Source organism: Letharia lupina, assembly GCF_014066315.1.
Source record: "Letharia lupina isolate WasteWater1 chromosome Unknown contig_4, whole genome shotgun sequence".
Lineage (NCBI taxonomy): Eukaryota > Fungi > Ascomycota > Lecanoromycetes > Lecanorales > Parmeliaceae > Letharia > Letharia lupina.
The window spans coordinates 23,155-49,301 of record NW_023502973.1 but is presented as its reverse complement, the minus strand read 5'-3'; the positions used below and the strand labels follow the sequence as shown (position 1 = coordinate 49,301).

The 26,147-nt window shown below is 46.4% G+C and overlaps 4 protein-coding genes across 4 annotated transcripts; 2 read left to right on the top strand and 2 right to left on the bottom strand.

The window, feature by feature from the left end:
• Positions 1-4,442: 4,442 nt before the first annotated feature.
• On the top strand, positions 4,443-5,793 carry HO133_007597 (uncharacterized protein; the record flags this gene model as incomplete). Its single annotated transcript, XM_037298467.1, has 4 exons — positions 4,443-4,619; positions 4,658-4,807; positions 4,830-5,251; positions 5,337-5,793. 4 exons carry the CDS (start codon positions 4,443-4,445, stop codon positions 5,791-5,793), a joined length of 1,206 nt encoding a protein of 401 aa, XP_037155803.1.
• Positions 5,794-6,051: 258 nt separating this feature from the next.
• Positions 6,052-8,020, bottom strand: HO133_007596 (uncharacterized protein; the record flags this gene model as incomplete). Its single annotated transcript, XM_037298466.1, has 2 exons — positions 6,052-7,611; positions 7,673-8,020. The coding sequence occupies 2 exons, from the start codon at positions 8,018-8,020 to the stop codon at positions 6,052-6,054; spliced, it is 1,908 nt and encodes a 635-aa protein (XP_037155802.1).
• Positions 8,021-18,806: 10,786 nt separating this feature from the next.
• Positions 18,807-20,516, bottom strand: HO133_007595 (uncharacterized protein; the record flags this gene model as incomplete). Its single annotated transcript, XM_037298465.1, has 4 exons — positions 18,807-19,109; positions 19,164-19,526; positions 20,114-20,236; positions 20,313-20,516. 4 exons carry the CDS (start codon positions 20,514-20,516, stop codon positions 18,807-18,809), a joined length of 993 nt encoding a protein of 330 aa, XP_037155801.1.
• A 275-nt stretch (positions 20,517-20,791) lies between these two features.
• On the top strand, positions 20,792-22,578 carry HO133_007594 (uncharacterized protein; the record flags this gene model as incomplete). Its single annotated transcript, XM_037298464.1, has 4 exons — positions 20,792-21,103; positions 21,153-21,369; positions 21,420-21,528; positions 21,579-22,578. 4 exons carry the CDS (start codon positions 20,792-20,794, stop codon positions 22,576-22,578), a joined length of 1,638 nt encoding a protein of 545 aa, XP_037155800.1.
• Between the last annotated feature and the right edge of the window lie 3,569 nt (positions 22,579-26,147).

The window sequence follows — 26,147 nt, the reverse complement described above, 5'->3', positions numbered from 1 at the left end:
CGCCAGTGGCCAATGGAGAGTTTTCAATCGGGTCAGGCGTTGCGTGCACTTCCCCCAATCGAACAAGGCACGATTGAGAGAGTCTGCGCATTTTAACTAGCTACAGTTCATGGGACTTGAAAATCCTACGTGGGGTAGAAGTACTATGCTCCTTGAAATGAAAAACAAGGCTCACAAACATCGAAAGTCACCTTCCAAGCGGTGATTGCGCGAAGAAGAACGGTCAAAATTTCGCGACCCCGGCTACTAACCTGGGACTAAAGCTTTGTAAGATGAAGCAAGCTTGTGTGTGGTCGAAATGCGCCCTGCCCTCGCTATTTTGAAGTTCATCGACTGCACAGTCATCATCTCTACGTTCTTTGGGACAACACAACCTTCTTATCTATTTCAGATACTCATTATCTAGATCCAGATATGAGGACCTGGTGTTCTGAGATGACTGCGCGTATTTGGAAACATTCAATTGCATCACCGGACAGCATACCAAAATCTTGGCGGGAGAAGCTCACGGCTTCGACCATCCCCATTTGAATGCACCAGCTAGATTCAACTGGAAGCCGTTCCAGAGGACCTCAAGAGACTTCACATAGCACCGTACCAATGCCAACCAGGCTGTAAAGCATCCCCGCCAGTCTCAGGACAAGAGACAGATGCACTCTGTGGTCAGAAAGCTTTGCAGCTTTTAGTGTAATGGTGTCCGAGAGACACTCGGCGGGCTAAATACCGATTCATACCCCAAAACAATGAATCCTTACCGAATCATACCCCTAAGTACTGATCCATGGCCCAATGTGGTATGATTCGGTAGTTTGCCATTCATGGTGGATATCGTAAAGGAGAGGATCCTCGACCTGGCCCATTCGACCATAGCCCGACACTCGGCGCCGAGCTTGAGTGATGATGCTGACAGAAGTCTGTACCAGTTTGGAATACCGGGATGACACATCTGTAATGGCTATCAACGCTGAAGGCAGAGTTAGAAACATCTAGCGCTATTAATGGTCCGGACCGTCAAGGTCCTCCGCCACCCCAGATCTACATTCGCGCTTGCGGCGGGGGTGGGCGCTGCATCCGGAGATACTGCTGGGGACTGTTCAGGGGGTGATGGAGGCGGGTGTGGAGGATGCGGTGGGTGCGGATAAGAGAGTAAGACACGACCTAGTCTTTTCCAAGAATGGGAAGAGTCACAAATCGTCGGGAGTTGATAGAGTTGAACAAATACCGTTGGGTGCTATGCAGTCGCAAATCTTTGCATGGAGGATCCAGAGATGCCGCTGGTAAAAAGATAGCGTCATCGTTGAAGCAAGACCTCGCTTGACAGAAGGAGAGTTTCGCCGTTCGTCCCATCGAGGAGCGGCGTATTAGTAACGCGCACAATCTGGATAGATGAGGTAGGAGTGCGGCAGCTCTCCGGTGAGGTTTTGTCGATACTGCTGATGCTGGCGTGAGGATCTTAGCCCCTTATGTTTTGACCCCGTAGCTCGACGATCGTATACCGAGAATGAACGCGACGTTATCGGTTTCTACTCCTGTATTTTATCTCCTGCGTATCTATGTGATGCTCTCTGTCGCAATCGCAGACCATGTGGTGCAAAGGTGATGGCAGAATGTGGAAAGATTCGATGGTATCACAGAGTATTTCCAGAACTGCAGTCACCGGCGAGATGTCGCCCTACTTGCGTATCTCCCTCATCCGGGTTCCTCAGCATAAGCAGGACACGGAGAACTCCGGGAATGTTCGGCTCGGAGATCGATAGGATACCGAACATGCTGAAGGATTGCCAAGGCCAGGAGCAGCGCATCCAATGAATCTTAAGAGCAATACACCACCTGGAGATCCTGACGTAGTCCTCAGCATGCGCCTCAAGAGCATGAGTCTTAAAATCGATTTTTCTTTAGCTGAAAACTTTGCTTCGGAAAAGCTTGAGCCAGATCGACACAGTCAGACTGGGAATATTTTGAGTCGGAACCATCACCAATTGATTCTTGGCAGCACCAAGATGGCGAACGCCAGACAGATTTACCCAAGAGTGGGTGTAGAGGTCATTTGCGCGTGTCAAAGCTTCTGTACTGTAAGAGAAACTGATGTCAAACAGACAACGACTGAGCTCCTTTTCGCCGCGGCGATAATCACGGCCTCCGCGCGAACAGCAATCCGAATTAAATTTCACCGGAGGCTGTTCGCAGACGACGCGTTCTTGTTCGTCGCCTGCTTGGCACTCACTGCAATGTTTGCCACTGTTCTCTATTACACATCGACTACATATACCGCAACGGCTATTCTGAGTGGCCAATTGCGGGAAGGATCGACAGTATCACCAGCGAGCGTGGATTTGGGTGCAGTGGTCTCAAGATACCGGAAAGCCCAATATATTCGGGCATCCTTGGCTTGGCTCACCATCTTTGCGGTGAAATTCTCGTTTTTATGCTTCTTTCGCCCCTTAACCGACCGCCTACCGAGACTTTTTCTGTATTGGAGAGTGGTCGTCGCAACAAACATGCTTGCGTTTGTGTATTGTGTTGCCTGTAATTTCCTCGGTTGCTTAGGATCTAGTGATGATACTTGTGAGTGGTGGTGTCGATCTCAGAGACTCTCAGATAATATTGATTGATATGTAGTGCAATGTCTGACAGGCTCGGGCTCCCAAAGACTGGCTTTCATTATTGGATTCGCGATAGCACTCGACGTTCTGACTGACATCCTAAGTATGTGTAAATCTGCTTCATGACACAAGGCAAGGCTAATTGAGTATGGCTGCTTGCAGTAGTCAGTATCCCGGTGTACATTCTCTGGAAGGTGAGAATGAAGCCGGGTCAGAAGTTGGGTATTGGAGCCTTCCTCTGTCTCAGCACCTGCATGATAACGGTTGCGTGTGTGCGACTTTCCGGTACTCACACTCATGCCAACATCCTTCAAAGCTGGGAGTATTTTTGGCTTGAGGTCGAGGCGTGTGTTGCCGTGTGTATGGTGTCTGTTTGTGCTTTTCGCTCAGTCTTCGCCTCGAACGACCGGAGAGCCAGGTCCAAGAAAGTCAGACCATGGTATTCCTCGACGGTGGCAAGACTGAGAAACCGGGATAAGCTGTCTGAGGGTATTCATGACCTGAACGATCTTCCAACAGTCCCTTCAGCTACAATGTCTGGCATGCGAACATTTATTAGATCGAGTAAACTCGGTTCAGAAGCGGATGGGGATTACAAATTCCCTAATCACAAGTTCCTAAGCGGCAGTCAGGGTGATGCTTAAATGAAGCATAGTATGTTGACAGTGTTGTGAAAGACAGGGTTTGTGTATTCTAACCTGGCGTTCACTCGATAATACCATAATTTACGGTTTACGCTGCGCAACGGGGTGGGGAACCTCGTCCGGGTTCGAGGTCTGAGTGGGGTCAAAGTGAATTTGAAAGGTTTCTTCGAAAAACCCCGACGATCTCAGCCTTGAAGCGAGATTTGGAGATGTGATCTGTTTTCTTGTTGATCTCGAAGAATAATCTATTAAGTAGAATTCAATTGTCGAAACATTTGTGAAATAGTCTCTATGATACGGCTTCGAGACTTACATAATAAGCATCAGAGTCAGAAAGATCGTAGCATCATCATCGCATCTCGGATTGCTTAGCGCCCGTGCGGCGTTTATTTAAAACAAATATCGTACTCAAGACGGTTTTTAATGTTGGGTCGGCCGAAGATCACCCGAACCTATTCATGCTCTGATAACTTTCTTTTGGCTAGATATTGAGGAATAATCCTGCTGTAAGACTTATTCACGCGATCGAGTGCTACAGGTTTCGTATAGAAAGTTCTGTCACAGCTGCTATTACTGTTCAGATATCGGGACTTGGGTGTATCTAGGGTTCGCTTACTGGCCCAGCATTAAAAACCGGCTTGAGTATCGAAAGATTCTTAGATCAAAGGAAGGTTAACTAGAGGAAATGAAAAGTGTATAAAAAGCGCCTTTTAGCTGCTAGTAACGTTAATAATTGCTACTGCGACGAACCTCAAGGATCTAGGAAATTTGAGGTTGACTTGAAAATCCACTAAGGAAAAGGACAAATGATCACGCTGGGTTTATCATCGGCTCGGTCAAGATTACCCTCCCTCCAAGCTCTCACCCTAGTGGTAGTAATAGTAATGGTGGGGTGAGTGCGAGGCTCACAGGCGACCATAATTTGGATCTCCAAGTGTCCAACATTCGAACTTACTTAGACGACGCCAACTGTACTACAACAACAGGGGTGTCTCGTGTCACGGAATGAGAATGCAACGCCAACGGAACTGACTTTCCCTTCCCGGCTTCCCCTGGCCGTTCCTAGAGCATGCACAGTCCGTCATGAGCACGAGGCTTTGACTTTGGTGCCCCTTTTGGGCCATTACGGTATGCCTTCCGTCGAAGCTGCCCTTCTTTCCCCACAGAAACTTGCGACGACAGCATCCGGGGCATAATGTCTGGCAATGGCAGCAACAGCAATGCCTATGACCAGACTCGCGTGCCAGGCCTTTACGCTGCCACAATTACATTGGCAGTTCTGCAGACCATTGCTGTCGTAGCACGGTTCGCTGCCAGGAGCATTTCGGCCGCGACCTTCTGGTGGGATGACTATACCATTGTCCTTGCGCTGGTGAGATATACGAAATCGTCCCGCACAGTTACTCCCAGAGACAAGCTCCTGGCCTTACAGTGCCTCAGATTCTGGACTTTGGGCTCTGCGTCTGTTACTGGGTCCCAATCCGAATTTGCAACTTTGGCCGTCATACTCAGGCATATGGCGGTCCTGTTACCGAGGGCGACCTTATCATCTTTTTCAAAGTAAGCCCAGCTACTGGCCTAGAACTTTACAGAGATCCTCCATCTGACGTTCCTGCCCGAAAAGTCTCAATTAGCGCTCCAAATCCTATACTTCGCCACTGCCTGCGCCATCAAGACATCTCTCATCCTCCTATACTACCGGCTTTTCGGTGTGGTTCGATGGTTTCGATTGATATTGGCGGTCATGTGGCTGATAGTGCTTGCCTACTTTGTGGCAGACACTCTTGTCGCAGTATTTGAGTGCAGTCCAATTGCATACTATTGGGATAAAGCGATAAAAGGGGGCAGTTGCATTGACCAAGACGCTTTCTACCGATGGAATGGAGTTGCGAACCTCCTTATCGACTTCTCGATTTTGGTATTGCCGATGATGATGGTCTGGCGGTTGAACTTGGATACCAGGTCGAAAATTATTCTCTCTGGCGTATTCCTGCTCGGTACACTGTACGTATCCTCTTACGTTCGTTGTCCCCGCCTTTGAAAATATCAGACAGAAGTGAACTAAGCTGACATATCGTTCGACCCACAGCGCTTGTGTTGCTTCCATTGTTCGCGTCTGGGCCTTCAACCTGGCAAACTTCGACGATTTCGAGTATACCATTACGACCGCCGTAATCTGGACCGTAGTGGAGCAATCCCTTGGCATAATCTGCGCCTGCCTGCCTACGCTCCGGCCTCTTCTCTCCCGCTTTGGCCTTTTCACGATTAAATCCACCTACGTTTTCAACTCCAAAAACACAAATTCGCGCTCCGGTGCCGCCATTGGGCTTAGTCATTTAAGTTCGAGACCAGGATTCAGTCCATCAACGGATGTTAGCAACGCTGCGGGTTTTGCGAGGTTAGACGAGGAGAATGGAACGCTAGAGCATGGCAGTCTAACGACACATGCGGTGAGAATGCCCAGTGGCGATGTGCCGCAGGTATCAAGGGGGATCCCGAAGGGGCAGACTGTTGAGCAGCATTATGATGAGGCCGATAATTTTTGACGAGCGAGGCGCATCCAACCCGGGAACTAGGAGGGCCAGCAAAGGCGCTGCGGAGTCAAAGGCTGGATGCTCAGTGGGCACCTGCGGATCCATGACGTCGGATGCCGTTGTCGTGAGGCTGAGCTTCTCGAGTGTTATATTTTGGTTTTTTCTTCATTAGACACAGTATGGTTGGATAAAAAGCCTATTCCAATAACAAGGCAGCTTTCCTGGATGAACATGTACGTGCGAGTTCTATATGTAGATATTAAACACTATTTACACTGTCTCAACCATGCTTTCAGACCTTTTCGCCTTCTTGGCCAACGCAGCCAATATTTCACTCGCCAGCTTCTCCGCGACGGCGTAGATTGTAGCCTGCGGATGCCCCGGCGGCAAGAAGGGAAAACTGCTTGCATCCACCACTCTCAACCTCTGAATCCCGTGCACCTTCATGTCATGTCCCACAACGGCCTTTGAGTCGCTCTTAGGCCCCATCTTGCATGTCGCAGCCGCATGCCATACCGGCGCCAATGCTTCTTTGATGAACTCCAATATCTCAGCATCGGTCTGCACAGACATGCCAGGGATCTTCTCCGGCCCAACAGTTATTTTACTAACATTGGCCCAAACCTGCCTCTGGCGCTTGAATGCTGCAATGGCCACCTCGACATCGCCGGGATGGCTGAGATAATTCGGGTTGATCAGGGGGGGATCGGCCATGCTGGTGCTATTGATTGTGACGTTGCCCCTGCTCAGGGGCGAAACGAGCGCCGTCGCCACCGTAGCGTAGTTATACCCATCTTCTGGGTCCTCGGTCGCATAGTTCCTCTGATATCCCAACACACCGCTGGCAGGGAGGAATTCGAGATCCGGCCAGTCAGCTGGGAAAGTGTCGTTGAGAGCTTTCTGAGTAGCGTGGGAAAGCTGGCTCCGATATTGCTCAGGTAGTTTCTCCCATCCCAGCACCTCGATGCCACCAATGGTGAGGGGACCAGCGTGCATGGTTTGATAGGCTTCAATGCCGGCAGCGGCGGCGGCGGGGCTGTTGAGACCCGCGGAGTTGGTGACTAAATTCACGGGGTAAGACGTGCCCCAAAAGACGTGGTCCCAGAGATTTTGACCGACGCCTGCGAGAGACTTGACTATAGGTATTCCCAAGCTTTTGAGTGTCTCTTGCGGCCCAATGCCCGAGACCATGAGGAGTTGCGGAGACTGGAAGACACCTGCTGAGATGATGACTTCATTTCGGGCGCTCAGTGTGTACGAGCTGCCATTAACCCCCGAAACACCTTCTGGGGCGACGAGGACACCTGTGGCCGTCCTTTTGTCAAAGAGGATCTTTTGTGCGAGGGTATTGTTGTAGACCTTGAGAGTCGTGTTTTTCAGCGCAGATTGCAAGAAACTGGCCTCGGAAGATGATCTTGTCGCCGTTGTAGGGTCAATAGTGGAAGGAACGTAGGCAGAGCCTATCAATTTTCCACTTTGAAAGCCATCAATCGGCGCCTGCCCCACCGCTTGAAGTCCCACTTGCGCCCATGTTCCCCAAGGGTCATCATAGTCGCCGAAGGAGACCTGCAATGGACCACCGGTCGGGTTGAACACTGACGGATCTTGGACGTTGGAGCTGTTGGGATATGCAACCGAGCGGGCGGTAAAATTTACACTCTTTTCGTAGAAGGGTAGGAGGTTGGGGAAGGTGTAGCTGCTGTCGCCAGTCTCTTTTGCCCACTTCTCCGAGGACCCCAGTGTCTGCCTGTGGTAGTACATGAAATTCCGAGCAGAGGATCCTCCCAGTGTTTTGCCACGCGCGTAGTGCAGGCTTCGATTATTCGCACCCTGCATATGCGACTATCAGCGACGGTCATTGTTATGGCATTTCCCGAGTCTCATAGCCTACAGATTGTGGCGTGGTAACGAAGCCCCAGTCCACAAGGGGATCTGTGTCGTTAGGCGCTGTTCCCGCATACACGGTGCAATATCCGGGCACAACGGTGATGTTGCCATCGTCAGCTTCATAGAACCCGCCAGCTTCGATAACTGCGACGGTGATGTTGGGATTCTCGGCCAGCCGAGATGCGACAGCTAAGCCAGCCGTTCCTCCTCCGACGATTATGTAGTCGTAGGTCGCGTCGACGCCGGATGCACCGAACGATGTGCTTGGATCATTAGGGACATAAGAAGCAGGAGCTGCAAAGTGCTGCACCGCGAACAGAACAGGGCAGAGGAGTAAAGACAGAAGATGCATTCTGATGCAATTGGGTATGGTTCAAAAAGGACCACGTCGTTCGACATTCGACATGTTGTCAAGGAGCGGGAAACTGATTCTCAGGGTAGGTACTCGAATGTTAAGGTTTTTTGTTTGATTGGAAGTGCGGGGACTAGACAGGGTCGATAGCTGTTGGTAATTCGGATGCTGTCCGGTCCAGGCGAGCAAGCTTACCACCGCCATTATCATTTCATAATTAGCAGGAGTGTCATTCTTCCGCCAATCAGCATCTCCAAGTTACCAAGATCTTGTGGAAATATGAGGTAAGACACTTAGTTGTTAACTATAGAGTTACTATGGAGGAAAGAGCGACTAGATACGGACACGCTAAGGCGTGTCACGTGACCATGTCACGTGACCGCCAAGACGCCAAGAGTCACGTGATCCGAATTTCAACACTCCCCTTCGCACGTATCCTCTCATAGGCGAAACCGAATAAACACGAAGTTTAATGCTGACGGTATCAAAACCGGGTAGGTAAGGTGAAATGACTTGGTCGATTTTCGCCGGGTTATTAAAGTGAGTTAGCGCCGGGTGATTGAGGTGAAATCCGAGCCGGATAACTAAGGTGAGTTAGTGCCGGGTAGCTAGCGTGAAAGCACACCCCTTACACCTTCTATACCCCTATCCCCCCCTATGTGGACGAAATTAAAAAACACGAGATTTAAAGTTCGTAACGTCCAAAACGGGGTAGGTAAAGTGAAAAGTCGAAATCTGAAAACGACTATGTCAGACCAGTCCCCCACCAAAATTCGACCCAAATTCCACTTTTTGTCAAAAAGCGGTTTTTTGGAAATTTTATTTCCAGGCCATCTGGTGCACACCAAAAATCGACCGATTTGAGGCCGGAGGATATATGTGGGGGTGGCTGAATGAAATAATTGGAAGAAATCCTAGGCCGTTCCAGGTGACTGGTTCTTGGTAATAGTGGCTGGCGGCGGCAAATTCGAGGTGCAATACCCGAGGCATTGGTGACGAATAGGTATAAGTCTCTCGAAAGAGCCCTGGAAGTTTGGTAGCGATAGTGGCAATAGCGCTGAAGAAATAGCTGTTCCGGTGTGGAATAGCGAGTTCGCTGAGTGCCAAGTCTGATATGGCGGCTCGGCGGGCGGCTCGGATAGATTATCCGTAGTGCGGGGACCAATGAAATGGCTCCCTTGGAGTAGTCGGTAACAGGCGGCTCCCTTAAATCCAGGTGTAGATGTAATAGAATGGCTCCCCTGCTAGACATCATTAAACTGAGGCTATACTGAGATAGCAGTAAGGTTATCGGCTGCCGAGGGGGTGAGTAGATACAGCTTTCACCCCAAGGGCATCCCGAAAAGCAACGAATTTATTTAAGCAAAGGGCCTTGGTAAGCCCATCAGCCATCTGTTTATCAGTGGGAACATACCGCATGTCTATAGTGCTATTATTAACCTTTTCCCGCACGAAATGGTGGGCAATGTCAATGTGCTTAGTGCGAGTATAGAACTAAGCGTTCTTTACGAGGGCAATTACGCCCTAATTATCACCGAAAATAATAATAGCTTTAGGGTTCACATCGTCGGGGCGAAGAAGTTAATTAAGTAGATTCTTTAGCTAGATCGCTTCTTTAATAGCCTGCGTCTAATCGATATACTCTATCTTATAAGTGAATAATATTACAATAGCTTAACGCTTAAATAATTAACTAATCGCGTCGCTCTCTATATTAAAGAGATAGTTAGATATAGATCTTCGAGTTATATCGCTAGCTTAATTAGAATCGATATAACCGATAAGTTCTTAAAGGGAGCCTTTATACACGAGTTCGTAGTGCACTATACTTCTTAGATATCGAAAGATTTAAATAATCGTATTTTAGTGCGCTAGAGTCGAGTTAACTGAGTAGCGACTTACTAATAATACCGCGTAGGCGATGTTGGGACGGGTACCGAGTATAGTATATATAAGAGATCTCACCGCGGATTAATAGTTTTTCTTATAATTTCTTTGGGGCGATATAGCCCTCTTCGGCGGGAGCCAGTTTGCGGTTGGTTTCGAGGGGTGTTGATGCCGGGGTGAGGTTTTAATAGTTAAAATGATTTAAGAACCGAGTAACGTAAGCCTCTTATCCTAGGCGAAGGATATTACTACGACGATTCCTCTTAACGATTATACCCAAGTAGTAGATATATAATCTTAAATTCGATATATAAAACTTCGCGTTAAGTCCCTTCTTAATTCGCTAAATCCCGACTTTACTTGGGTTGGTAATTAAGATATCGTCGATATAGAGCGTTATAATAGTACTCTCCTTAGAGTCTATAAACACGCTATCATTCAATTCAATAGGGAGAAGGCTTAATTCCTTTATATACTTCGAGAAATACTAATATTAGACTCGAGGGGACTACTTTAGATTATAAAGTGCCTTATTTAGCTTATAGACCTTGATATTATCTTTACTAAAGTCATCAAATTAGCGTATATAAATCTCTTTTTTTACGTTACCGTATAGAAAGGCAGTTTTAACGTTTATTTACTTTAGATCCCAATTCAGAGCGGCTATAAATGCGAAGATCGCCTTATAGCTTATAAGCTTTACCATCAACGCGAAAGTGTTATAATAGTTACGGCTCTTTTATTATTTAAATTCTTAAATAACTTAGCGTGTCTTATAGCGGGTAATTTCTCTATCGAGACCCCATTTTAAGATATAGACTTATCTACCTCTTAGAATATAAGCCCCGAAAGGCGTTTAAATAAGATATTAAGTATTATTATTCATAAGAGATTTATATTTATTCTTTATAAAAAGTTCTTAATTTATTTAAAATAGCTAGTTAGATATGGCCTGCTTATAAGTAATAAGCTCGAAAATATTCGACTTATTAGTATAATTCGTAAGTAGGGCGAATATTATAAAGGCCTCCGAAAGAGGATTAGGGGATAGGTCCCGTAGATTCGAAACTGTGAGATTCGAGTGATCATATAGTATCCTTTAAATAGCGCTTAACTTATGGTCTTCGCGGATAGCTTATATAACTTCGATAATAGTAGATAATAAATCTGAGCCTAAGGAAATTTCTTATATAGGTGGCGTAGGTCGAACTACCGGTAATAATATAGATATAGTATTTAATCGAGTAGCCCGTATTAGAGGCGCTTAAGTTAAGGGCTCTCGCGTAGTTAATTAAGTACGTTATATTAAAGGCTCTTACGTAGGTCTCCGCGAAGGCGCTAGCTTATTAGCTAATTAGGGGAAATTTGACCTTAATCTTATAGGTGCTAGAGGTCTTAAAGCCGCCGAAGGTTTAATAACTGTTTTAGTTATAGATGTAACGTTTTCTGGTGCTTCTTTAGATTTAACGTTTTTCGAAATATTAGTAATACGCTACCCATTCAGTGCCTCCCCTATAGCGGATACTGATACTATCAGACATTATCGTTTATTCGAGGGCTCGTAAATCTCGATTTCTTCTTCCGGGTCTACGACTAAGGGTCGTTTTTCTACGAAGTACGCGCTATTAGCGCGAATAATTATCTTCTTAATAAGATTATATAGTCGAAAGATATGCTCCCTCTTATACCCCAGCAGTATACACTTTTCGCTTCGATCTATAAGCTTCTTCTAGATTCGTTTTATCGCGTAAGCGATAAAATCGATTATGCGTAAGTAGAAAAGAATAGACTTTCGTTAATAGAAGGCCTCGAAAGGGATTACGATGGTCCTGACGTTAGGCGACCGCATCGTTAGATAGTTAGCGATAATAACGATTTTAGGCTAAAAAGATTTATTAAGATTGAAGTTTAAAAGAATGAAATGTATCTTATATAGTAAGGTTTACCCAAAACGCTCGGTCGCATCGTTTATCTAGGGGTTACTAAGGATAATAGATTTCTACTTAATATCTAATAAAGCGAGATAGTTAAGAAAGGCTTTAAATATATACTCGCCCCTATTATTAAGGCGAATATAAGAGATCTTATAGCTATATGATTTAAGATAAGCCTTAAATTATAAGAATATAGCGAAGGTCTTACTCTTATAGCGAATATAGTAGACTTTAGAGTAGAAGATAAAATTATTCTTAAATATTATAAAGTATCTATAGTTATTAAAACCTATAGGGGATAGAGGCTCTATAAGATCGCTATAAATGAATTCGCTCAGTTGTATATCGGGCGTAGTGGGACTAGTATAGGGGATAGTCTTTTAACGCCCTATAATATAGCACTCGTAAGTATACTCATCCGCGATATTTTTAGTAAAATCTATATCTATCGCTATAGCGGAGAGTCTATTTAGGTTCTACTAATCTAAATAATCTATATGAGTATATTAGAGTTAATAAATCGAGTTCGAAGAAATACTATATGTTATTAAAGCACTATTTGAACTATCTTAAAGGTTGAGAAAGAATAGATCTCGATTACGAGTGTTTATAAGCTTTAAGTCATCTTTGATTAGAGCGTAGTTAGTCTTATAAAAGTCGATTATAATATCGATATTTAAGAGTTTATTAACGGAAAGAAGGTTAACGCTTATATTGGGTATATATAAGACGTTGAGTAGGGTAATACTTATACGCTTATCTTAAATAGAGCAGTTTAAGCTAATAGTATTACGGTCGAGAAGCTAAACTTAATTGCTTTTAATGCCGCGGATAGGGCGAGAGTAGATCTTTTTATAGATAATAAATATCGAACGATCGGCGAAGGAATGGCGAGAGTAGCTAGAGTTCACTATTATATGAGAGCATAGATCGGCGAAGTTAGCTATTATTAAGTTGTGCTTTAGACTAGAATCGACAACTATTAAGTTAATAACTTTCTTATTATTAGTCGCATCGAGGATATTGAAATTATCGAGGCTGGGATTTATATAATATATAGTCGAATTTAGTTCTTTTAGAAAGATATAGTTGATATTAAGATACTTATTCTCTCTAAAGCAGAGGCGTTAAAGGGCGTCTCTTCGATACGCTTACGCTTGGTGCTGAGGCTCTCCTCTATATTATTAAAGTTGATCACAGCGATTTAAGCCTTCTTCTTTTTTTCCTTATTCGACATGAACTTTTCGGGCTTTAGATAAGAAAACTTGATCCAGCATTTAACGAAGAGATATTTAAATTTACATTCGACAACCTTATATGAAGAATAAGTTTCGCGATTAATTTCTAAGTCGTTAGCTTTATAGTATCTAGCGGATTACTTATCTTTACCCTTGCCGCTACTATTACAGATAGCGTACATAGCGATACCGCCGTCTTTAAATAATAGTAGGCGAGTCTCTTTATTCACCGCGATATAGATAACCTTATCGAATTTAACGGCCTTATCGTTATATAGCTCGTGGGTCTGGGTATAAGTTATCACGAAGATATTAAAAGAGTTCTCGAGTCTTATAAGAAAGAGCTAAATTAGAAAAGACTTTAATAGAGCGAGCGACTTATATAGACTAGCGATTTCGGTAGTAATCTTACGAAAGTTCTTTTCGTATTGGCGAACGCCTCCCTCGAAAGTGAGAGTGATATCGAGTAGTTGGCGAATTAGCTTCGTGTAGAGCCCGAAGCCCTTAGGCTTATAGTATTTGACGATAGCGTTCAGTATCACCTAAGGATTCTCATTATCGTAATTAATCTCGATAAGCTAGCGATTACTATACTCGAGGCGTTGAAAAATAGCCATATAAGTCTTGAGCTTAGTAGTTTTAATAAAGGGTAAAAGGTTGTTAAGTATTAACTAGTTCTTAATATCTTATCTTTATCTAATATATTCTACGCTAGATTCCAGAATAGCGATAAAGGTTAGAGGGAAACTACTCTCGCTAAACTAAGACTAATTAAGAGTATTAACCGCAGCGCGCTATAACTAATTATTTAAATTTATCGTCGCGAAAGAATAGTCTAGATAATGATATATAGGATGTTAATAGAGAGGGCGATGGTGGCGATAATAACGATAATTTAGCTACTATTTTAGGCGAGATAGTAGAGTTAGAGAAAGACTTTAAGAATAACTTCGAAGCGGGTAAAATAGGCTCTTTAGCACGAAGGTCGAATAGCTTAGTATCGCTTATAGAGCTAAGAGTGTCTTCGCTGGCTTCGAATTCGGGGTCGATAAGACTATCGTTCGGTAAAGTAGCGAGAGTAGAATAGGTACTCTAATCGTCATTAGAGTTTTTAAAGATCTTATTAATATTAGTCAACTGTCGCCTTTAAGCTTCGAGTTCTTATATAAGAAATAAAAAGTGCTTATACGTAGAGCTACGATAGATATAGGCGATTTGGTTGAAATAAAAGGTACTTAGTAATAAAAATGACTTATAAACGTAGGCTGGTTTCTAATAGAATTATACGGAATATAGTTATTATAAACGTGTGGATCTCCTTCTTAAAGAGGGATTAGCACCCTTCTTATACTGCTCATTTAGGGACTTAGATCTAGGATATTTACGTCGCTGGCTGCTACCGTAAGACTTCGAAGATTGTTCTGGCTTTATAATTATGATAGTAGAATACAAACGATCGCGGAAAAAGAATTCGATAATAGAGTCTTAGCCCCCTTCTTTAAGGGGCTTCTGGAGGCCTAGAAGCTAATATTAATAAGATATTCTTATTATTTTAATCTTAGCAGGCTTATAAGCGTATTAAGAGATAGTAGTGCCAGCTCTAAAATGCTTTAAACTGCGGTTAGACTATTAATACTGGCATCCAGCCACTTTTAGTTAATAACTATTAATTCGATAGTTAACATATGGTTTTAAACTTAATATTAATATAAAATAACTTTACTTTTAATAGAGTTAAGTATTCTAACTTAGCGAAAGCTAATAAGATTTAAGAGTCTTAGCGATATAACTTAGTTGTATAGCGATATGATTATATACTTGATATATTTAGCGAGTTCGATACTTCGGCTAGAGGCGATATATCTCGGCTCGCTTAGAATAAGAGCGAAAGTAACTCTCAACCCCTTATATTATTAGCGAATTATATTCGCTCAAACTCACAACTATTTTGAGAGGGGGAAATACCTTTATCGAGAAGATTAAAAGAATACCTCTATAGCTACTGCTGCCTTTATATAATAGACTTTAGACATCGTAAGATAGATGCTAAAAGCCTAAGGGCAGCCGCAGTTATAGAGGCGAATAGTAGTTATAATGTAATAGTTACCGGGTAGAGCCCGGGCTTATAACCTATGAAAATATGAGGTAAGACACTTAGTTGTTAACTATAGAGTTACTATAAAGGAAAGAGCGACTAGATACGGACACGCTAAGGCGTGTCACGTGACCATGTCACGTGACCGCCAAGACGCCAAGAGTCACGTGATCCGAATTTCAACAGATCTAGATGTCTGCCCACCGTGCCGGGTTTGCTTTCAAATAGCAATGCGTTCGACAGAGAAAAGCATGAAATCTGACCGACAGTAGCACCATCTCCGCCTTAAAGCCACGTGGATTGTGCCAACCGCATGCACGAAACACTTGCCTTGCTGCAGGTGTTTTATCGACCGGTGCATTGCACACGCTCGTTGATGCCGACTATCCGAACCGCTAACGCGCAGATCGTCAGGGATGTAGCTAGTCAGCGTATCCATGTAGCTCAGACCTCTCGGCCTGGTTGGGACAGCTTAGCTCCGAGCCGGAGCAATTGAAATCCTTCGAGCCAGCGCAACTGAAATCCTTCGAACCAGAGCAATTGAAATCCTTCGAACCGAAACAATTGAAATCCTTCGAACCATGTCGCAATTCTCCGCGAGGCTCCAACGTGCCCGCTAAGAAGGCTTGTTATCAGCACCGGCATTAGAAAATACGGCCTGTTGCGAGCGCGATCTGATGTGTGGACCGTGTTAGACCAAGTCTTTTAATGGTGTGTCGCGAAGACATTGATAACAGAAAAGGAAGCATATACTGCGATATACGGTAAATATGAAGACCGCCGTGAATGTGCTAAAACACGTAAGTCCTGAATAGAAGGATCTACGTAGATTATAGATTACAATTAACTAAGAATCCTTTTAACTGCCGCTACCTGCATTAGCATTACGACTACCGTACCCTATCCCTTTCCCTGTGCTCAATAAGTACACGCTAGCAGGGGTTGAATGTGAGGAGTATCATTTGTCCAATCACTGCGGCTCACTGCGGCTCAAGGACTTGCTTACTCAGGCCGCGGCAAGCCAGATGTGACCAATGATAAGCCCTATATTTGATCCCTGCTAGCGTGTACCTACCGAACACAGGGAAAGGGATGATCGTTTGTCAAGCACGAACTTACCTACACGCTAGATACGTAGTATATCTAGCAAGCGCCTAGCCCTAATTAACTCATCCCTTACTATCTTCATCACTATCATCATTACAATCGGCTGCAAGCAGTCTCCCTCGCTGTCACCTATAACTATGGCGTCCTTTACTCCAATCAATGGCCCGGGAAGGTACTTCGAAGAGCAGACGCAATGCTTACATTTAGGGCTCTAAAGTTCCAACGTGGTAGCAGGTGAACAAGGTTAAGGAGATTCTCGAGAAGCTGGATGGACCTGGACAGCTTGCACTGCAAGCTGCTGAAAGCAAACGAGCGAGCAGACCTGGAATCTCTTTGCGGATCCTGGCTCGCCGCACGCGTTCGAGACGGGTATAAACGAGAAGGGCAAATGTGAGTAGCTCTGACCGCTGATAAGAATCTTGATTGCTGACTGGGGGCCGGATGCAGTGAACAGCAGTTACTATATCACCGTCGAGGATACTGAAGACGAGTACGACACTGCACGCGCCGCACGTGGAGATGAAACCTAGAAGAATCCATTTGCCTAGGATAACGATTCTGACATAAACGCTATAGGCAGTGGTGCGGAGGGAAGAGGCTTTATATGCAATCGTTCTGAAGATGACTGGCCTGACTACCACCCTCGTGGCTACGAGGACACTGATCCGAACGCCACCTGGTCCCTCAACCGCACGCAACACTAATCGCCCCAGCACTCCGCCTCCGGTTGCTGCAGCAGGCGGTCGCCCGACTTACGCCCCCAAGCCCGCCACTTCTTAGGAACGCCGTCAGAAGCCAGTCCGAATTCTACTAGGAATCTGGCGCTACTCGGGACTGAGTGTAGTCCGAGCAAGCGCCATGTATGGAAGCCGCGATTCGCATAATCGCCTCACCCGACGCATCAGCAAGGAGTTCCCTCTGGGGTTCACTTCCCTCGCGAGCAACTACAACTCTTCGAAGACTGCCTGCAAGTATAAGGATATTAACTACCTACCACAGTATGAGGGATAACTCAAAAGTAGGTCGACAGCTATATCAGACCCTTGCTTGCTGCAGTCTAGGGGAGTGTATAGACGAATGATGCCGGGATAACTGCGAGCAGTCGGAGGAGGGCGGCCGCCAATGCATTTACCCCTTTCCAGACTCGCGGAGCCTGATTCTACTGTGCGCCTAGCGATCTTGTCTTAGAGCTATCAGCGAGGGAGGATGCGGTGTAAGGAGGGGGTGGAGCCTGCATACAGCCCCCGGCTGGGTGTTGGGTGCTGGGTACGGTGTGCGGATATGTGGGGTGTGAGGTGCGTGCTGTCTGCTCTGTGGCTGCTGGAGCGTTGTGTCTGTGCCCTACGGGGGTGACTGTATGTATGAGGGCATGCAGAGAGATGGAGCTGGCTGCTGCTGCTACGGCAGCATCGGATAGGACTACTACAATGAGATGGATACATCTGACTGCAAGCTACCTGCCTATACCTGACATGTAACTATAACATTAATTGATTGATTGATTGCTGACTGCTTAGACTGCTTGCTATAAGCTAACCAGATGAATATCTAAGATTATAAACCGCCTGTACAGCTAAGGTCAGTAACCTCTTTCGTGTAATCGTTTCTCCTCTTGATAAGAAATCAGGTAGAGGGGCAACGAGCTTCTATCACCCTATAAAAGCCTGACCCGACTGCATGCGGTGCTTCTGACGTTATGTCACCCAAGGCATCTAGCTGTCCCTAAGCTGCCTCCCACACTTCGTACGCTATAATCTCCCCCAATACCAACTCGATCGAACCCGAACATTGTCCCACGATGTTGAATTCCTAATGTGAAATCAGCGGTAAACTTTACCCTTTCTTTCCTGTATCTATATTATATAGGGTCGAGGGTCGAGGGAAAGAGGTAGAGACGGGTGGATAGCCAAGGGCAAACCTCTCTCTATGCTGTCTCGTCTTTCTTGCTTTCTTTCCCGATTTCTTTCCCCACGGAATCTGAACGAGTTTCCTTCGCGAGCGGCGCGTTGGAATGCCCTCGTTTGGGGCCATAAAATGCACTCCTCCGATTCTTCGTAGTATGCAGTGGAGCTGGGCCGATTCGCACTGCAGACCGCTTCGCCAGACGGCTAACGCCTGGGCCTCGGGATGTCTAATCGAACTAATCGGAAGACTATCCGGGTCGTTTTGCGCTGCAAAGCGGCTGCGCCCTATCGTTAGGGCTAAGAGATAGATATAAGTAGATAGTTCAGGATGGAATCTCTTCGCGTCTCTATGCTATCTAGGTAGTCTTTTCTACTTTCATTCTTAACTTTTCCCGCTACGAAACCTTAACGAATTTCCTGTTGGGTATATATCTTGATGGTCTTATCCTGATTACATCTTTCACGGTGCACATTAAGAATGGTCTGATTTCATTGCAATTGAAACAGCTATATACAATGTACAAGAACAGGACTTTCGGCATAGGTGCATTGACCTTTGATGCCAGCACATGAACAACGAATGCTTCAGACGTGAGATCTCCAAGAACATTGTCCAAGAGATCATATCATGTCGGCAACGGGATCGCTCACAAGCGCTTCAAGCTGAGTTTCTGTCAGCTCAGGCTCGGCTGAAGCAATATCTTCAACCGCCGCCTTCGCCAACGACACAGAGCCCGAGTCCTGGATCTGACTAGGAATTTGCTTGAACCTTTCTCCAACTGGAGAGCGTCGCGCCGGGACCCGAACCTCCACTTTAACGGCCGCTTTCGCTGTCTTCGCGGGACTTTTCTCCTCGATCTTCGTCTCGAGAAAAGTCTGCAAGTAGCGAGTGCTGACTTGGGTCAGATCGGCTAGGCGAAATTTCTGTACAAGTGTTAGCGTAGCACACATTGTGACTCGATCAACGACAACACTTACGCTTGGCTGTTTGAGCATTGTCCTCAGCTCCTCTTTTAGGCCAGGCTCGTATTGCAGCCATCCGGTCCGCTCGAAAGACTTATACAGTGATTTATCCGCCGCGGAGGCAGCAGTAAACTTCCGCATAATTTTTCGATCACACCGAGCCTCCCATTCGTCGGCAGTTTTGGCCACAGCGCTATCATCCTTTCGAGGATAATCGGCTCTGTACTGAGCTTCCCAATCAGGACGGTGCAAAGCAGGTGACTGCGTAAGATCATCTCTGAAGGGGCCGATGCTTTGAAGCAGCGAGCAAACCGAAATCTCGCTCACCCAGGCGCTGCTTCGACAGCCATATTTCACTTTGGAAAAGATATGGAAGCCCTGGAAATCGTGATCAATAAGCATAAGCCAGGGGAGATGCTGAAGCAAGTGATCTATGGATAGCATGTGATTCCACTCGCAAGTGGAATACCCAGGGTAACCCGAGAGGGTTATCCCAATGCAGTTGTTCACATCAAATTGATCATCCATAAGCAGGCTACTCAAATTGGCATGCCCGGTGGTGATCACTGCGCGAACGCTGCGCTTGTTCTGGATCCCAACCTTCAACCTCTCCACCAGCTGAGGAATGCTCGTCGAAGAACCCTGCTCATCTTGAAAGTTTTCCTCTTAGCAAACTCAGCCGACCCATCGGCCTTGTGGTAAGCAATGATATTGGATACTACTGTTGCATCATCAAGGTGCCTTCTAGAAGATAAGACTCGCCTCGGTCTTCTGCAAGAACGCCGAGCGCAAGAGGGTGCACTTTAATGGTCAAAGCAAGATTGGTAAGTATTCTCTTTCCTTGATCCAATGTCATCGAAGTGTTTGGGAACACCTGTAGTACATTTTTAGTTGTGTGATCTTACAAAGCGGAAGACCAAGTGGCTATGGAGTAACGTCGAGGGGTCAGAAGAGCGACAGCCTACCTCTCTGTACTGGATGAATCTGATCTTGAGCATTTGCTCCTGTGCCTGCATATCCACTAGCGAAACAGCTATAGTATATGCCTCACTCCAGAACTTAACTTGACCATTGTATGCTTTGTGGCTCTATTACCAGGTCAACTCTGGACGAGTACGGAGACAAAGCCTCTATAGCGTCAATCAAACAAGATGAGAAACGTACTGAATTGTCATGGCGCATCACGATGGGATGGCCATTCTTCTCCACCACAGAGTATGCTTTCTTTGCTGTAGACTGACTTAGGCGTAAAGTCGTCCCAGACTTGGTCTCATCATCAACATCTGTAAAGACCTGCTCGAGGCGATGAACAATCTCCTTTGGAGGAGGTCCATTCCGCCAATCTAGAGACAAGTAATTATTGGACATCTTGCGGAGTTGACTCACGATTTGAATGTCTGATATATGTGTATCGTCAAGTCTTCAATATGTAGATTATGCTCAATTGGATATTCTACGAGACTTAAGATGATGATAATTATGATGACGATTGTTCAGAGGGCGGAGAAGAGTATTTGCAAAGCGTAAGAGAATGATCTTCCATTAGCGCGTGCTCTAAATTTGCCACTTGACACCTCGATGCCAGAAACCCAGTCACGCAAAGATTTGCATCATCACCCAAAACCATCGTCAGGCCTCATAAAATGACTCTGCCAGAAAAAAGAAGAAGAGGTGAGCAATCTGACGAAGGCAATCAAGCTAAGAAACCATTGCATAGCTTCGAGAGTACGAGTCAACTTGGGCAGGCTAGCAGCATGTCAAGCAAAGAAGTGCAATTGCCTGACCTAGTCCCTTATGATGTGGTCGAGGACTTGACACTCGTGCTACCAAGTCAGCCACTCGATGTTAGTGCTGGCTTCTCCAAGCAGAGGTATGCGCGTGACTTGTGGACGATCTTCTCGGAAGAGGCATTCGTTGACCGAAGACTTGCCGACATGCACAAGGCATGGTTCGAGGTTTGCCTCCCAGCTTCCCAACCCTGCTACCCGACTGATTGTAGCCTAGGTCCGAAAGCCTGATGCCCGAGAACTGTGGGAATCTAGATATCCGTCTGGTGAAGCCCCAGGGCCAAGCAACAAGGCTTCCAACAGACACGGAGTGCTGAGAACTGTCCGAACGCTTGAGCTAGTCATAGATCGAGTTACTGCACGGCAAATGCCTGCGCTACACAAGAGCTTGTCAAGACTACATCTTGACTACATTATGCTCATGTGCGTCGTGTGTAAGTCCCGCAGAATCCCTTGATTGTATACACACCGACACACTCTTTAGGTGAACGATCGAAGTATCTAGACAAGGCACGTCAGTATTTCCCGAGGTACGAAGAACAATTTGACGAGCTTGTGCAGCTGTTGCGGAGCTCTACACCTGAACTTCAAGGGTAGGCCAGCCAATTTAAATTCTTACGCCCCTACTGAGATTCCATCCCAGGAACTCTCCGGTTTCCCCTTCTAATGCCCCGAGCCTCTCATGGATACCCGCCGAGACGAAATCGATGATCGAAGGGCTCATTGTGGATCCAAAAACTGTCAAGACCTTGGACAAGATAGCTGGTTGCGAGGCTGCAAAGGCTGCCATAGAAGCTGCTGCCTATATTCCGCCCCAGTGGCCGCATCTTCTGAACGAGGGTTATGGCTGTAAGAACATGCTGTTCCATGGGTCACCGGGTACCGGCAAGTCAACTTTGGCTTTGGCTCTTGCGGCGGAGAGCAAACTCCCTGTCTACAATGTAAGCAGCAGCCATCTCGTTGACAAGTGGGTAGGCAGCTCGGAGAAAAATGCAAGAGCTTTGTTCGAGATTGCGGCTTCAAATGCTCCTTCGGTAATCGTCTTTGACGAGGCCGACGCGATCTGCAGGGCTCGGAGATCGGGTAGCAACGACGGAGCTCAACGCATGATCAATGAGCTGCTAGCTTGCATGACAAAGTATCCTAAGGTTGTGGTGATAGGGACAACGAATCTGCCATGGACGCTTGACGTTGGCTTCGTTCGCCGCTTTCCAAAGCACGTCCATGTTGGGCTGCCTTTGGAGAAGGAGCGACGCGAGATCTTCTGGATCGTACTTGGCAGATTCCCACACAGTCTTTCGCGAGAGCATGTTATTGGAGCCGCCACTCAAGCGGATGGTTTCACTGGCGATGCAATTCAGCGATGTATTGAATCGGCAGCGGAGACCATGGCAATGAAGCTTCGTGGCGTTACGCACTTTCAAGTCACCGAGTTCCGTGGTCAGGAGTGTTACTCTCCTTGCGATGACGGTGGAATCCCCGTTGAAAGTATTCCGGGGCGACACTTAGTCATTCCTGGATCTTTGAGCCCGCAAGATCTGTTCTCTGCCATCCAAAAGATGAAAAGTGAGCTAGATCTTATGGGTATAGAGGAAGAAAAGCATGTCAGATGGAGCAGGAATAAATTCCTAGACGCCAATTGAGCGTTGGTGATAGCTTTTTTCCGGTCGCGACTTAGTCAAGTCACGTAGAGATGAAGCGTCCCTGTCTTGTATTTATTTATTCGAGTAATGACGGAATATAATCAGCCGGACAGGCGACTATATTTCATGTGTTGTAGGTTGCAATCAAGCTCAATTTGCCCTGCAATATTTGATAGTCAATGTCTGTGAGCTTGTACCTGCGTTTTAACCCTGACATATTCAACTGCACTATGGGAATATAATCCCCCCCATTGAACTGAGCAGTGACACAGCGGTAATGCGTCATTCCAGCACCTATCGCTGCCACGTCCAGCATAGCGCGAGTGAGTCCCAGGTGCATTGAAATGTGTTGAGCGGGCCCAGCTACCCACTTTAGAAACCTCGTCTTCTTCCTTTGACGCCCTTTCCTGCTACAGCAAGGTTGAGGCAGGTGAACACCTTACTTACAGCTGTTGTTTTAAGTGCTCAAGACCGAGAGGAAAAAATCGACCCCTAGTTTTGCGGCAAAGCAGCGCCCAGACGCCCGGACAACAGCCAATCCCTGAACGTTATCTCCCGCGGAGGCTAGTGACTGATTGGAAGATTACGCACCGACTGTTATGCCTCAGCAGGCGCAATATATTTATACCATTGATGAAGGGAACATCTGAAGGACTCGCTGCCGATTCTAGGGGCCTGAAGTTCTACAGAATTCGACATGAAGGTCTGAAGAAGTCCCGCACTACGAAAGTACTTCTATAATGAAGGGCGCTTGACCATCGCGCGATTATTAGTGGCCTGCGCCGTCCTGGGTTTTCCTATCAATCACGCTTCGAAAGTTCTAGTATTTGTCTGCCATGCTTGAGCGGCTTCAAAGATTTGGTATCCTAGATTGAGACTAAGTTCAGCCCAAGCTGGCCTTTGCCTTCATAGCAGACATGACGATTCTGCTATGGTACTAGTTCTAATTGGCCATCTTGTTTGTCTCTCTGTCTGACTGTGCCAAGAGTCAAACGTATCTTGCCGATCGGTATGTAGAGCTGACTCTATAGCACTTCTCAAAGTCAAGGCAATTACAGCGAGTCCAATCATGTTTCTTACTCAAAGCTCACGGTCACGTCGTCCAAAAAGACTGAATGTGATCGTGGAGAAGTCTATTACGGATGTGGTCATCCAGTAGATTTCGAGAAGACCTAGTTTACCATATAGTGGGATACGCATGTGCCATGTGGCCTCAATGCCGCTAAGATATCCTAACGTCTCCCTCACGAGAGAAACGGTCCGGCTGAATACATTTGTGTAGAATGAAGATAGGTAGCCGGGCTCGAGACAAAGGTTTAAGGAGATAGCGATCTAATTGAGCTTTCGTCTCTGTACGATTTGAACCAGTGAACATATTAATGTACCCTATGTGGCTGTGACAAACGGTGGATCGAATCAAGAGACTTTTCATACTTTCTTTTCATGATCTACGTCTGTCCGTTTCTTGTCGCCTTTTTGAAGTCTTGTCACGCATACTGCCGTCAAACGCATCAGCTATCACGCGAAAATGGTTTTAGTAGCCTTGCCTTGGCTTGCTAGTCCTGCAAAATCCACCACATTAGGCTTTGGCCAACCCAAGTCCCTGGAACCCAGTACTTGACCTTTGCGGATCGTAAATGCCGCAGCTACTATGCACTTCATAATTCGTGATGGTGGTGACAGAGTGTGCGCCAATGGTCAATAAGATGTAGACAAATTAGCGTGTAGACAAGGGATCGTCCTTCGCAATTGCGCGGTATGAGCGCGTAAGAGGCTGGAATCTCAGGATGAAAATATCAAGGGAGAGGAAGCTACTTCCAGTCTTACACGAATCTTTATTGATTCCACTTTCATGCTATCGCGGATCAAGTTTAGACAAAGTAGCTGCAGCGAAATGACCCTCAGTGGCTACTGATAACTCGAGCTCATTCGCAAGGTTTGCCATATATATCTCAATAGGCAAATCTTTCCACGGGCGGGGCTTAGCCAACGGTGAAGGTCACAAGATTCAGTTCGAGTGCGGACGATCAACACGTCCAGCCCCGTCCATCATCTTTTTATGGCGAATTTTTTTGAGGGTTCGGGGTTCGAAACTCATGGTCGACACTTGAGTCACTTTCTGGATTGGTCACGATCTATTATATTCTGAGGCATATGCGGTCTTGATTCAAGAAATGAGAAGCAGGGGGGCTCGGACTCAACAGGCGGTCGAATACTACTTGGGTGAAATGTCACTTAGCTCTACAATTATAGGGAAGGCCTGTTCTTCTGCTCATGGCGGCTCTTTCTACTTGTTCCAAAGACAATCAACAGTCTGCTCGACCAAGCATTGGAAGTAATGAGTGTCGACCCTCATCATAATCATTTACATAGACTGGATCACTGATCTTGAATCACATCTTCGCCAAAACTCGCTACTCTCCATAAACTAAGGCCTTGGCCCTCCTTCTTACACGCATATCCAAGGTGGCTAAGCTTCTTCGTTCTCGGCAATGGTCCCCAACGATGCCCGCTACCCGCAGTTCGGATGTGCCAGCAACGTGCCAGCGATTATGGCAGAACCTCGAACCCTGTCCATGGGCTATAATCAGAGGAATACTGATGGCAGGAGGTCTAGGAGGTCTAGGAGGACCTGAACATTGCATGGCGGCCTCTGCCGGGCTCCTAATTCTTTTAGAAGACCTCTGATCGCGAAGGTCTCTTGGCTGGAGCAGTACAGGTCAGAAGCGGCTTCAGTGACGTTCACCGTATTGGACGGATCGTGCGCAGTCCCATCTGGCTTCTAAGCTGCTTCGGCCCAGTCATATCGTTTGGAGTCAATTGGCATCGTCTAACTTGGCCAGCTCAGTCTTTTCAAGGCAGAACCTTCCCGGAGAGCGATTTGTAGGTATCAATCTTCTTGTGAACACTCTAGACGAGCAAATAAACACAAATCTCAAGGCACTTGACAACATTCGGCACGATAGCTCGGGAGGTTGGCATAGGCGGTGACGACATGGGCCGATTTATTCAATGGTAGGAGCTGCGTAGACGCTCTCGGTGGCCAGGAGCATCAGGAAGTGTATGGGGAGGGCGGCTCAGTCGTTCTCAGCCCTGGACAGGAACTTGACCATCCTTGCAGGCATCACGACCGAGTGACCTGGACTAAGAAGCCCAGTCAGATAGGCCATATCATTTCTTCCGCTCCACAACGCCGGATCCTTCTAATAATGGGCTCAGTGGCCAGCGCCACCAGTCTGGATGCTTGCCCCTATTGGTATCCCATATTCGGCCAGCCTTCCTTCTCAACTCTTTCCACGATATTCCAATCTTCAGACTTCATACGGCACGATGTGTATGTAAAGGCGCCTAGGAGTCTGGATTGAAAGAGGAGCTAGGGTGCTGTCGAGCCTGGGCAGCGGGCTGCTAGGAAAGTCGAGCTGGGACGGGCGCTGCGAGGAGGGAGGAAGTAGAAGATGAACACCAGCCTGCGCTGCAGTCAGCAAAGATCAAGCTCATGCATTAGGCAACGTCTGGTGACCTGGACTCACGCTGTGTTGCCCCTATTGTGGACTCTGTTCGGGGATCCG